This window comes from Cervus canadensis, chromosome 27 (assembly GCF_019320065.1).
Source record: "Cervus canadensis isolate Bull #8, Minnesota chromosome 27, ASM1932006v1, whole genome shotgun sequence".
Classification (NCBI taxonomy): Eukaryota; Metazoa; Chordata; class Mammalia; order Artiodactyla; family Cervidae; genus Cervus; species Cervus canadensis.
The window spans coordinates 8,427,610-8,442,174 of NC_057412.1; the positions used below are offsets into that span (position 1 = coordinate 8,427,610).

At 47.3% G+C, this 14,565-nt stretch overlaps 1 protein-coding gene across 1 annotated transcript; it reads left to right on the plus strand.

Moving 5' to 3' along the window:
• The first annotated feature begins 4,703 nt into the window (after positions 1–4,703).
• ADAMTS1 (ADAM metallopeptidase with thrombospondin type 1 motif 1) lies at positions 4,704–14,200 on the plus strand. The gene is made up of 9 exons (XM_043448879.1): positions 4,704–5,884; positions 7,537–7,883; positions 8,374–8,506; positions 8,892–9,059; positions 9,502–9,788; positions 10,000–10,186; positions 10,276–10,451; positions 11,458–11,633; positions 11,801–14,200. The coding sequence occupies exons 1-9, from the start codon at positions 5,155–5,157 to the stop codon at positions 12,498–12,500; spliced, it is 2,904 nt and encodes a 967-aa protein (XP_043304814.1). The 5' UTR covers positions 4,704–5,154; the 3' UTR covers positions 12,501–14,200.
• Positions 14,201–14,565: the final 365 nt, after the last annotated feature.

Genomic DNA, 14,565 nt, shown 5'->3' on the forward strand with positions numbered 1-14,565 from the left:
TTTGAATTACATAAAGCTCTCATGTGATGAATAAAAGTGATCCATAGCATTATCTCAAAGGTAGTTTTCTTTTCTTAAGTTTAATTGATTTTTGGTTTAAGTTAATAGAGTTACATGATTGAAACTAGTTGACTAAGGCATTTTATTATTTTAAGAATGAAAATACACTTAAAGTTACAATTTAACCAATATGTTAACCAAAAGTTAAAATTTGGTGAACATTTTGACATGATTGAAAAAGTGTAAAACCTTTACAAATTCTCGAAAAACTATCAGGGGAAAGAACAATAAAACCTGAGCTACACATCATTTGTTGTAGACCATCGCCACCTTGTGGACCGAGAAAGAAGTACTATAGGCTGTGACTCTGTTAAGGTGGAAATTTTTCTTATTGATAGAAAACGCCTATTCAGATTTTAAATTAAATGTAATTACTGGAAACAATGATAACAAGCAATAACAAGTCTGACAACACACTTACCTACCAAACAATTAGACAGCTAAAATATCATAAGGAATTTGATTAAAAGTATAAGTCAGAGTCATTTCTTAGCGCCCAAGTAGGCTAGGCATTAATGACCATTTTGAGGTTCAGGTTCACATCTGCCAAACAAAGGAAGTAGATTGGAAAGAATCTTGCAAATGTGGGGCTTTGTATCACAGCAGTTGTAAATCCAAATGCAATATACATCCATTTCTCTATTTTCAATATTTGTTATATTTCTGGCTACATAACCTGTTTAAAAGAAATGTTTTCTATTTTCTCACTCACAACCAAAAAATTATTCATTTGTCCAACATTATTTTAGACCATAGGTCCCCAGAAGAAGAACTAATGCTAAACAGTTTTCCTATGCCTAATTGGTAAGTCCTACTGCATGAAAGTACGAATAAATAGCATTACATGTTTATGTTATAGGTACATTAATGTTTCTGTACATGATGTTTACACTTAAACAGTGCTAATAGCTCACATATATGACCAGATTCTCTCCTTTCATGGTTACTTGTTGAATACTTAATTTGAAAAACAATTCTCAAGAACTATCATTGCTGTATTTTGTCTTTAAAATGCGTGAAACTTTTTCTTTTCTCTGTTAACAAAGGACGAGAAAGTTTTTTAAAAGGTCAAATTCTTAATTGTAAGAATATATTTATGTAAAATACTTTAAATTGTTCTAAGTCTTCCCTGTAAATAATAAAAAATTGATTAAGATCAATAAATTAGAATATATCAAGATTTATTTTCTATAAGCATTTGTGTAGTCTGTGCAAGGAAAATCAGAAATACTGCAGCAGAGTTTAGGACAACATGAGATTTTTTGGATGCGTGTTTAAATCAAACAGCAAACATTTTATAAGGATGAGAATGTGATACTTATTAACATACTTAGTATTGACCCAGTATTACATGTCAGGGCTTTCCTGGTGGCTCAGTGGTAAAGAATTCACCTGCCAATGCAGGAGTCGCCGGTTCAATCCCTGTGTCAGGAAGAGCCCCTAGAGAAGGAAATGGCAAACCCACTCCAGTATTCTTGCCTGGGAAATCTCATGGACAGAGGAGCTTGGCCGGCTACAGTGCGCTGGGTCACAAAGAGTTGGACATGAAGTAGGGACTACGCATGCACGCGATATTAACATGCCACTTTTACTAGTACCATGCACAAATTCTGCTCTGCTGGTCTTGTTTCTACAGAGAATTATTTTTTCAATTCACAATTTTCTATATAAATATACATCTATGTTATGTGCATATAATTGTGTGTTACCACACAAATATATGCCCAAAGAGTGCTGATCTTGAAAAAAGTAAAATCGTAAGTAGATTAAATGTTCTTCTGAGTATGGATGAAGTTTTTCTAGCTTAGTAATTGGCAGCTCTTACACCCATGCCTCTGTTGAATCGATTAAAAAAGAATCATTTCCCAGAACTACAGGTGCACAACAGACTGGAATCATTACGCAAAAGAACAGAACTCTGGAGAGAAACCCAGTGAATAAAAAAGTCATGTTCCTGGCCACTTTTGCCTTTAGCTCTTTGTTTTTTCAGCTCTATTTGGATAGCCAACGTGAAATATGCAAAAATTATAATAGATTTGAGGTAAGCCATTCAAGATTAGAAATGTATGCCTTGAATTAAACAAACTCCCATAAGAATGCATTGAAGGCAGAAATGACCAAAAGGCCAAACTTGCATTAATACATTTTAAAAGCTAAAGTGTACATAGGGGAGTTGACAGATTAGAATGCATTACATGAGTTTTTAGAAAACTACACATTTTCTGCGGGTCTTCTGAATCTGCCATCTTGTCCCAATTCATAAGAATCACATTTTCCCTTATGGGTCTGTTAAGCCTCTCAGCCCCTGGGCCACCGCAAGTGTTCGAAATCTCATCTTAAAGCCAGTGTGGGGCCCAGCGGCAGGTCATCATGTTTCCAGAGCCCTGTTCTGAGCATGAGATATGAAAATGTATTGATGAGTTTGCTATCACGTTTTCATGATTCCACAGTCAAGATCTTTTAAGCGTAAAATGACTTTTTTTTCCAAATGTGCTCCTAAGTATATCTCATCTTTGAATTAGCTGGAGAGAAAGAACACATGAAATGAAAAACAGAACATTAAAAAACTACTGTAATAGGGGAAGGAAAGCTTTACAAGCTGAGAAGCAGGGGTAATTTGGGAAATGAAACTTGCAAAGAGAAATAAATTTTAGTTCAGTGATGAACAGAATGAGTTAGACGAGATAGTGTAGAAATGAATGGGGCCACTCATGAGTGTGTATGTCAGTATTAAATCTGAAGGAAAAATGAAATGGGGTGAGAGATTGGATGAAAGGGGGAGGGCAGAAACAGGATCAAAATATTAGACAGTGGTAGAGTGGAGGAGGGAAGAAAATACTAGTCATTGAGATACCTTAATCTGCTGCTAAAGTGCATGCAATTTCTGTTGTTAAAATATACGTAATACGCGTTCATCTATGACAATGACCTCAGGAAAGGAAAATCACATTTAAGAAAACATCCATGCTGCCTAAGTGTATGAACTAGAGGTTATCTTAAACCCTTTCAAGGGTGAAGCGGTTTGGGGCTTTCTCTGTACCATTCTCTCCGATCCGATCTTTCCTAAAGAGTGGGGAACGGAGATTTTTGGTTTTTGTTTTTCAAGTAGGTGATCTAGAACTTCAAGAGAAAAGACGACGTTGCAAAGTTTTTAGTTTTTTGTTTTTTTTTTTTTTTCTCTGTATGCAAACACTGGAAAGGGGACGCGTGGGAAGACTTGCAGAGGACTGGAACAGAAGGAATTCGGAACGATCTAGGGTGGAGGGAGGAAAAAGGCCGAGATCAAACTTGATGAAAACTAAGGGGGCGGGCGGGGGCGGCGAGACAGGACAGACTCGGCCAGGCGAGGAAGTGGGAGCGCGCGAGGGTGAGGGACTCGGTCGGCCCCAGGCTTGGGGCGGTCGTTCTCACCATTGTCCCCGTGGTTTTCCGCCTGGGAAAACGTTATGAAACATTTCCTTCCTCTGTGTCACCGGGCCCCTCCCTCTTTTTCGATGGAAGAGCTGCTGGGGCTTTTGCTTAGAGACCTAGATAGAGGTGCAAAGGCTCAGCTTTTCTGGGTTTCCGACTGCCTCTCCGCTTCCACGGGGAAAAGAGGGGAGGAGTCGGGGACCCCTAATTTGCCCACCGCATCCTTTCTAGCCCCAGCGATGCTGCCACTCTCTGGGTGGAAAAGTAGGGTTCCTGGACGTTTGTGCCCAGCTGGCCTCTGCCCCGCAGCTGCTAGTAGGTGGAAGAAGGCCGACTGGGCGGGAGTGGAGTATTTCCCCCAAAGTAGAGAATGCGCACTTCCCTCCCCAGGCTCCGGGGAATGGAACCGCGTTCCAGATCACCTCTTCCGGAAGTGTGAACCCGGGTCTCCACCGAGAAATCTCTAAGGCCCGGGGCGGAGGGGGACGGGATGGGAGTTGCAGGAGGCGAGGGCAGATGACGGACGAGAAGATCGATGCCAAACGCGTTTTCAAATCAAGGCCCTTGGAAAGTGTCTCCTGGCCTCCTCACCCAGGCACGCTTTCTAGGGGACGCGCTGGCCCTACCCAGCTTGCCAGAGAACAGTTGGGGCAGAGAGAGAGCCCGCTGCAAACGGGCCTGAGGCAGGCCCGGGAGATGGAGAGCTGGAGTGGGGTGTTTTGCTAGAAAGGGGAGCCCTGGCTCATCTCCCGGCTTGAAGAGGAGGAGGCTGGCGGGGGGTGGGGTGCGCTGAGAAAGGAGGGCGGCGCGGGGACAGCTCCCGGGCGGGGAAACCTTGGAGAAGGGACTCCGCTCTCCATCCCGCGACTGGCATCCTCACGCTCCCTCCCGCACGGGAGAGGGACCACGTCCCGGCTGTCCTGGCAGAAGACGGCGGGTGGAAGGGGCGGTGGGAGAGAGGACCTTCTCCCAGCAGCAGCCCCAGACGTGCAAAGGACTGGTCACAGGGCCCCTCCTGCGTCTTCCGCCCCCAGATTGACGAGCACGTGGCGCCGAGCCAGCCCCTTCCCCCGCCCCAGCTCGCGCACCGCGCTGTTTAGCCCAGACTGAGTTTAGGGGGCGGGGTCCCGGGGATAGAAAGGCTGCCAAGAGGGAGGAGGGAAGGGGGGTCAGGGAGGGGCGGAGACTCAGTCTAAGATATAAAAAGGCGGCCGGGGCTGCTCTGTCCTTGCACTCGCTGGAAAGCGGCTCAGAGCTTGGGGTCTCTCATTGCCAGGGCGTGCAGAAGGGCCGAGAGGACTGAGCCCTGCGCAGAGCGAGGTGCACCGCGACCGAGACGGAGATCGAAGGGGGTCTCCAGACGCTGATCCTCGTGTGGCCCGTCGCCCCGGCCCCGGAGGCGTACCGGGGCGCTGCGCGTCTCCGCAGCAGCCACCCCGCCAGCGCCTGCTGCGCGGTGCCTCCAACTCTTCGCCAGAAGAAGAACTTGCCGCGCGCCGGCAGAACTGCAGCGCCTGCTCTTTAGTGACTCCGGGAGCCCCATCGGCGGCTGGGCTCTACGCGCCCTTTTGCAAGAATCAGAGTAACTGTTAACAGTCCCGAGCCAGGCTGGCGGGGCTCCGCGCTCCGGACCCGAACAATAGCCAGTGCGCTCAGCGCTCGGAGGCGCGCGGTTCCTCCCGAATGCAGCCCGCGGTCCCCGCGGGTTTCCGAAAGCGCACGGCAGGAGGCGACATGGGGCACGCGGCGCCGAAGGCTCGGGGCTTGCAGCCTGCTCCCGCACCGCTGCTGCTCCTCGCGGCGGCCGCGGCGCTGCTGGTTCTGCCGGGCGCCCACGGGCGCCCCGCCGAGGAGGACGAGGAGCTGGTGCTGCCGGCGCTGGAGCGCGATCCGGGACTCAGGACCGCGCGCCTCCGCCTGGACGCCTTCGGCCGGCAGCTGAGCCTGGAGCTGCAGCCGGACCGCAGCTTCCTGGCACCCGGCTTCACGCTCCAGACGGTGGGACGCAGACCCGAGCCGGACGTGCCGGGTTCTGATCCTGTGGGCGACCTGGCGCACTGCTTCTACTCTGGCACGGTCGACGGCGACCCCAGCTCCGCCGCGGCGCTCAGCCTCTGCGAGGGCGTGCGCGGCGCCTTCTACCTGCAGGGCGAAGAGTACTTCATCCAACCCGCGCCCGCCGCGGCCACCTTGAGCCTCGCCCCCGCCGCCGCCGCCGCCGCCGGGGAGGAGCCGCCGGCGCTGCAGCAGTTCCATCTCCTGCGGCGGAGGCGGCGGGGCGACGGCGGCGCCAAGTGCGGGGTCTTGGATGACGAGACCCAGCTGGCTGGGGGCGCGGAGCCGGAGGGCGAGGACGCCACCGCGCGATGGGCGCCACGGGACCGAGCGCCACAGCGCCCGGGACACCGAACAGGTATCCGTCCCAGAGCGGCTCCCACTTGTCTCTCCATTCATCGCCCCCTCCCTCCTTTCTCTGGGCCGCGCGACTCGAGGGTAAAGTCCCGTTGGCAGACGGAAACCTGTGCGGACAGGACCGAGACGTGGTGGTGATTTGTGGCTTAAGATCTGGGCTGGTGAACTCACCATTTGTCCTGATCATGAATTATCGAGAGAGGACAGACGTTATCAGTGTTTTTTTGTTTTTGTTTTTTCCTTTTCTTTTCTTTCTTTTTTTTTTTTTTTTCCTGCTAAAGAGAAGCGTTTGGATCTGGAAGGGAGAGCTGGTAACTCAGCCCCTCCCGCTTTGGTGGTCGAAAGTGAGCTTGTGCGACTTCTTTCTGCCTTGTTAATTTCTCGCGAACGATCGTCCATGTGTCGTTCGGTCGAGTTGTAACTGGCCGCTTAGTTCTGTAACCGCTGCCTGTTCGCGCACCCGGAGACCGGAGGAGGGCGGAGATGGAGGGCGGGGGAGAGAGACCCTCGGAATGCGCAGCCCTCGAGCCTGGACAGCTGCGCTGGGGTCTCTGTTCTGCTGGCCTGTGTCCCCTTCCCGGCTTACAGGCTGACCCCGACCGGCTGGCGGCGGGGCCCCTCGGCCCGACCTGCCTGGGAGGTCTCTCCGCGCGGCTCGCCCCGCCTCCGCGCCTCCCACCCGCCTCCCGTGTGCGCTCCCTCTCGCGGCCACCCTTCTGCTCCGAAACAGTGTTGAAAATTTAGTCACCGCGATCCTTCCTGACACGCCTTCCCCGGACTCCCTGCTGGGTGCTTTGCTTCTGCGGTAGTTCCTTTCCTCCTATCACTTTGGTGCCTGGTCTCTTTCTTCACCTTCTCCCCCCGGCTTGCAGAATGTAATTCTTCTCCCCCTGTCCGTCTGCTCCTGGAAGCAGTTACGTGGTCAGAGCCCAGGGTAGGACTTCCCTAGAGGGGCGGGCTGGTTCACCGTCTGGAGTCGGAGAACTCTTTTCTGAATAATTAACCGTGCCCCCACCCCCACCCCCGAATCCGCAGCACGATCTTTCTTTCCCTGGGGCAGTAGGAGTCCGGGCCGTAGGCGCCGGGGCAGACTGGGTGGTCCTCGTGCCGGATTTGGCTTGAGCGGAGCACCCCCAGGGACCCCTGGAATGAGAGAGCCGAGCCGTGCGGGCTGAGATTCTTTCAGGCCCGGCCCCTTGGCAGAGGCCCCAGCCCTGCCCGGGGCCTTCCACGTGGAGCCTGATGATCTCATTCAGGATTTGAGTCCTGGCCTGTGAAAGAGTGACTCAGGGGCTCTGCCTGCTCCCCTTGCTCCAGGATTTTACTACGACTGCAAAGAGGGGTGTGCATCCTGCCTTTTTCAGATTGCATGATTTCAAAGAGGATTTAAAAAAAAAAAAATGCTACTTAAAAAAAAAAAAAAGCTGACCCCCTCAGAGGAGCACACGGCCTTTAGATTTACAGTAAGGAGAAAACTTTAAAAATAACATTTGCAGTGAACAGAGATGCAAATATTTTTGTTATTGTTTGCCCCCGGGTGTATTTTTGTATTATTTGCTTTGACTGTTTAGGCTTTCCTTATATACTCTAGGAAGGTAAACTATTCTTGGCGAGACTGTCCCTGAGCAAATGATCTTCCTTGTGTCTTTACAGGAACTGGAAGCCTAAGAAAGAAGCGATTTGTGTCCAGCCCCCGCTATGTGGAAACGATGCTTGTGGCTGACCAGTCCATGGCCGAGTTCCACGGCAGCGGGCTCAGGCACTACCTCCTGACCTTGTTCTCCGTAGCGGCCCGGTTATATAAACACCCCAGCATTCGGAATTCAGTGAGCCTGGTGGTGGTGAAGATCCTGGTCATCTACGAGGAAGAGAAGGGCCCAGAAGTGACTTCCAATGCTGCCCTTACCCTTCGGAACTTCTGCGGCTGGCAGAAACAGCACAACCCGCCCAGTGACCGGGATGCAGAGCACTATGACACGGCGATTCTGTTCACCAGACAGGTGAGAGGAAGACATTGCCAGTCATGGGGAGTGAGTTTTGTAACAAATGTTCGTAAGGCATCTTACCAATATTTTCACACTTAAGTATTTATTCATTGGCTAACATGATTAATCTTTACTAATTTTTAAAATATTCATTTGGCTGAGCTGTGTCTTAGTTGCAGCATTCAGGGTCTTTAGTTACAGCATGTGGGATCTAGGTCCCTGACCAGGGATCGAACCTGGGCCCCCTGCATTGGGAACTTAAAGACTTAGCCACTGGACCACCAGGGAATTCCTTCCATAGCTTTAACATCTCAAGTTTCACAGTTATAGTTGAATGCATTAGGGGAAAATCTTAAAGTCACACAAAATACTCCTAAAAGGGCTACTCAGCAACAAAGAATGTAGATGCTCCAAAGCACATGTGAGGCTACACCCTGCCAAGCAGTTTGATCCCAAAGTTCATCCTGTGTGTGTATTAAAAAGGGCAAATCTCTGCTTCTTGTAGGACCTGTGTGGTGCCCAGACATGTGATACTCTTGGGATGGCGGATGTTGGAACTATATGTGATCCCAACAGAAGCTGCTCTGTCATAGAGGATGATGGCTTACAAGCTGCCTTCACTGCCGCCCACGAATTAGGTAAGTCCATTCAGGAGTGCCAGTTAAGCCCCATTCATGAATTCAAGCTGATGAACTAGGTATTACTGTTAGAGGGAGCGTCTGCAGATTATATTGCCATTTTAGGTGCCAGAGCTCCCTAAAATCTGCAGAAAATGCTTTTGCACGATTCTCAGCATGGTTATCTTTATTAGAATTCAGAATCAGAGAGTCGGAGCTAGGGACACATTTGGAAATTCACACATTGGTTCACACCGTGTGAAAAGTAGACACTGTCTGTAAAATAGATGGTATCCAGACACATTTCTTCTTTAGAAATATCACTTTGAGACAGATGAATCTCTGCTGGGGAAAACAGCACGCTGCAAATGACATGTTTTAATGTGAGTTTTGGATTTCTCCTTAGGCCATGTGTTTAACATGCCCCATGATGATGCCAAGCAGTGTGCTGGCATTAACGGTGTCAACCGGGATTCCCACATGATGGCGTCAATGCTTTCCAATCTGAACCACAGCCAGCCCTGGTCTCCCTGCAGCGCCTCCATGATTACAACTTTTCTGGACAATGGTCACGGTGAGACACTCCAGCTCCTCTTTCTCGATGTTATCCAAACATCCGCGTGTTCATACAGTACTTGTTAAACGAGCTCTTTCTTTCTGTTCTGTTCTTTTCCCTTTCTCCCTTCAAAATGACTTTCATTGTCAAGAACATATGTTTTTAAACCTGAATTTCCAATAAAACATAGTGCTTCTGGCCAAGAAGCTCCCAGAGTACATGAACTTGAGTGTTTAGCAGAACAATGATTTCCTGTCATTATTAAGGCAGAAATAACCCATTAAGAATAACATCTTAACAGTAATTTAAAACTCTCCGGCATAGCTCTGCCAAACCCTTCAGCTTTCAAATCACTTTGCTATGTATTATCTCTAACGATAAATCTTTTCTGAAGCTGATTTGTCCCCTGCGTGCCTTTAGTTACTATTTATTAATATGCAGTTGGTATTTTTCTTTGCAGGTGAATGTTTGATGGACGAGCCCCAGATCGCCATTCAGCTGCCCTCCGATCTCCCGGGGACCTTGTACGATGCTGACCGGCAGTGCCAGTTCACGTTCGGAGAGGAGTCCAAACACTGCCCAGACGCGGCCAGCACCTGCTCGATTCTCTGGTGCACGGGCACCTCTGGCGGACTGCCCGTGTGCCAGACCAAACACTTCCCCTGGGCCGACGGCACGAGCTGCGGAGAGGGGAAATGGTGTGTCAACAGCGAGTGCCTGAACAAGAGCGACAAGAAGCACTTTGATGTGAGTTGTCCACTGCAACGCATGCTACTTTGACATTCAGAAGGGAAAATGACCAAGTGAGGCTCAGACATTTGATGCCCCATGAGCAACCTGACCTGTGGCCTCTGGCAGGGATGCAGGAAAGATTCGCATCATTGATTCTGTGTCCTGTATCTTTCTGAAAGGGTTGCCATAGAGGATTCTAACACTAATGATGTGTGTCTCTGTTCAGACCCCTGTTCACGGAAGCTGGGGGCCGTGGGGGCCCTGGGGAGACTGCTCGAGAACGTGTGGAGGCGGAGTTCAATATACGATGAGGGAGTGTGACAACCCGGTGCCGAAGAACGGAGGAAAATACTGTGAGGGCAAGCGCATGCGCTACAGGTCCTGCAACATCCAGGACTGTCCCGAGATTGACGGTGAGCAGAGAGAAGGGGAAAAGGATGCTCCGCAAACGGGCATTTGAAGGTTGGAAAGGGATAACGTCATCATCTCCTTTTCTTTCCAGGAAAAAGCTTTAGAGAGGAACAGTGTGAGGCACACAATGAATTCTCCAAAGCTTCCTTTGGCAGCGGGCCCGCAGTGGAGTGGATACCCAAATACGCAGGAGTCTCACCCAAGGACAGGTGCAAGCTTATCTGTCAAGCCAAAGGCATTGGCTACTTCTTCGTTTTACAGCCCAAGGTAATGACTTTCCTTTGGACTGTTGGTCTAAGAACCCGAGACTTGGCTTGCGACCTTTTCATGCAACCTTTGTCGTTTTATATTTTTATATTGAAATGTTTATATATAATATTTAATTATTATAAATATACTTAATGTATTAAGTATATATTAAGTCGAAATTATATATATTAAATTTATATATCAGCATGTTCAATTTCAAGTTAGGACAGCTTTGCTTCTGGATACATTGGTAACTACCTGCTTTGAGTCTTGTGCTATTTGGGGTTATGGATGAAGCTTGAATCCAGTGCTTAATGATTCCTTAATGATTCCTGCAATGGCTTATTATTACTCTTATATGTGAAGAAAAGCCCATTCTGCATGGATAGGTATATCATATATTAACATGAAAACCATCCCTTGGTTTTGGAAAATAGTTTAAGATAGTCAGAAGTGCTTGTTCCTGGGTGACTAGCAGTACATGTGCAAATGGACTTATAGTGAAAGAGCATTGAGCTTGTGAGCACTGAGCATTGAGAACTCTTGTGTTTAAGAACATATATTGAACTAGTAGAAGCATAGCTTTGCTGTTTTGTTGAGGGGATAAATCTGGCTCTGAGATAGAAAATGGAATTGAATTTGGTTGAAATATCATGAGTCATGATCACTGTAGGCTAGGAAAATAGTCCCCAGTTGCAGATTCAACATACAAGTGATTTATCAGCGTCTGCTCTTGCCGGGTAGTATTCTAGACACTGAGGGTACAGGAGTAAACAAATTTAAAAGCTCTGCTTTCATTGACCTCAGCTAAAAGTAAGATAGGACATAGATAATCTAAAAATTTATAATATTTCAGATGTCTATGGAAAAAAAAAGCCAAAGAGAAGGATAGTGTGCAGAGTACTATTTTTAATCTTGATAGAAATGTAATGTTAATGAGGAAGACTTTCGGACTTTTCCCAGCATCATCTCTTGCCCTTGTTAATTAACGTGTGACACCAGGTACATGTCCGTCCTTTTTCAGGTGGTGGATGGCACCCCTTGCAGCCCAGATTCCACCTCCGTCTGTGTGCAAGGACAGTGTGTAAAAGCTGGCTGTGATCGCATGATAGACTCCAAAAAGAAGTTCGATAAATGTGGCATCTGTGGAGGAAATGGATCTACATGCAAAAAAATATCAGGATCAGTTACCAGTGCAAAGTAAGTATTAAAATGCCTTACTCCTGAAGGTTCTTATCATTTCCATGTAACTTCTTATAGGTCTGGTTAAAAAATTACTTTCTTACCTGATTGCCTGGTGTTTCAAGCTAAGTAACATAAGTAGCCAGTGACTGAGAGATTTTTCTCTCTATTTTTCTTGCCTGCAGACCCGGCTATCATGATATCGTCACAATTCCAACCGGAGCCACGAACATTGAAGTGAAGCAACGGAATCAGAGAGGATCCAGAAATAACGGGAGCTTCCTGGCCATCAAAGCCGCCGATGGCACGTATATCCTGAACGGCGACTTCACTCTGTCCACTTTGGAGCAAGACATCACCTACAAAGGTACTGTCCTGAGGTACAGCGGCTCCTCGGCGGCGCTAGAAAGAATCCGAAGCTTCAGCCCTCTCAAGGAGCCCTTAACCATCCAAGTCCTGACGGTGGGCAATGCCCTCCGACCCAAAATTAAATACACCTATTTCATGAAGAAGAAGAAGGAATCTTTCAACGCCATCCCTACTTTCTCGGAGTGGGTCATTGAAGAGTGGGGTGAGTGTTCCAAGTCGTGTGGGCTGGGTGTGCAGAGAAGGCTCGTGGAGTGCCGGGACATCAACGGACAGCCTGCTTCCGAGTGCGCCAAGGAAGTGAAGCCGGCCAGCACCAGACCTTGTGCAAACCTGCCTTGCCCCCGCTGGCAGCTGGGAGACTGGTCGCCGTGTTCCAAGACTTGCGGGAAGGGTTACAAAAAGAGAACCTTGCAGTGTCTGTCCCATGATGGGGGGGTGTTGTCTCATGAGAGCTGCGATCCTTTAAAGAAACCTAAACACTACATAGACTTCTGCACGCTGGCAGAGTGCAGTTAAGCAGGGGTGGTGCTGAGGGACGGGGCAGTGGGAAGGGCTGATGCACTGAAATCAAGAAGGCTGGAGGAATCCAGGGCGCCTTGCCCTGGTGATCAACCAGGGGTGGCGATGAGTTGGGAGGTAGAGGTAGGTAGAAAAGAAGTTAGATCATCAGAGTTTCCTGCCAGTTACAAACCTGATAGTGTAGTTTATGAGGACTATTCCTATCTGACCAATGAGGTAGCGTAAGAGAGCCCCAGGGCATTATCATTTCTTTTGTGAGGTTCCTGACAAGTTCTAATGAAAATAGAAGCAATGGTCAAAAGTAAGTTTAAGAAATATGAACAATCCCTGCTTCCTGATACTGACGAAATACTGTGTATCACGGAGGTTGGGAAATGAAATGCAGGAGGAAGGTGAGATTTTTGCTTTAAGACGTGGCTTACTTTACCTCACTATCAATGGAGGGAGAAAGGAAAGCACATAGGATCTTTGACCATCACTGTTCCCGGCTGCTATGGTTTCAGAGAATGTTTATGCCGTCTTGAAGTTAAGAATTCAGGACTGTCCAGCACAAGAAATGCTTCGCAGTGTCCATGACTCATATGACTCCCATATTTCCTCTCTTGTGTCATTATTGTGTCTTTCTTTGTGAATTCCTTTTGACCTAGAAACAATTGCATGTATTTGTAAACATACCATAAATTCTACAAGGGGAAAAAAAAACCAGCAGTGATGTATCAGATGCTAGCAAAAGCTTAAGGAGGCCTCATGACCTGGGGACCTCCTTTATTTCTTTCCTCCTGATGTAAGCCGACTGAAGGAATGTGGATGTGGGGGAAAAACAAAAAACAAAAAAAACAGTTTGTGTCTGAAGAGAGTCAGTAAGATCACCAAAAAAAAAAAAAAAAGAATGTAATGCCAGAACGAGAATGGGGTGTGTACAACAGGGTCCCCAGTGTTGGGGACCTTGCGATCACATGTCTCGTGGGGAGGCTACTGAGGGGTAGCGGCTGGCCCACCCCCAGCAGCTGGTCCAACAGTCATATCCTGGTGAATGTCTGTTCAGCTCTTCTACTATGAAAGAAAATGACTTTTTTTCCATATGTATATAGTAAAATACGTTACTATAAATTCTATGTACTTTATAAGTATTGGTTTGTGTGTTCCTTCTAAGAAGGACTATAGTTTGTAATAAATGCCTATAATAACATATTTATTTTTATACATTTCTTTCTAATGATAAAACTTTTAAGTTATATCGCGTTTGTAAAAGGTCATATAAAAATAGAGTATTTATACGATATATGTTACTAGAAATAATAAAAGGACACTTTTTGAACATGTGTCTTTTTTGTTTTAATGAGAATTAACTCCTGGGAAGGAAATCTGAGACATAGATAGTGAATTTCAAGACAAAATATTTTCTTAAATATCTTGGAAGTAAGATTTGTTCTAATGAAATGTACTTTTTGTATCTTTGGTGTAATGTGATTGCTACAGAGAAAGACATCTATTATATCTTTGGTGATAGGTTTGTTACTAGCGTAATAATGTACACCAGTGTTGGCCAACTTTTTCTGTTGAGAGCCAAATGGTAAATAGATTTGGGGGGTTGTACCATCTCTGTCACAACTACTCAATCATGCCATTGTAACATGAAAGTGACAGTGCGTAAGTGAATGGGCGTGGTGGTGTATTAATAAAGCTTTATTTCTGAAGCAGTGGGCCAAATCTGTTCTGTGGGCATAGTTTGCCGACTTCTTATGTATGACATATTAAATGAAAACGGATCAGGCTCAGGGTGCATTTGAATTTGTATCTCTTCCTCAATTACATCATATATTGAGTTGCCCCAAAAGTCCATTCGTTCTGTAAACTGTTACAGAAAAACATGAACAAACTTTTGGGCCAACCCAATATGTAAAATTATGTGAAATTGTTTAAGTCAGCGGGCTTCCCTGATGGCTCAGCAGTGAAGAATCTGCCTGCAATGTGGGAGACACGGGTTCAATCCTTGGATAAGGGAGATCCCCTGGAGGAAGGCATGGCAACCCACTCCAGTATCCTTGTTTGGAGAATCCAT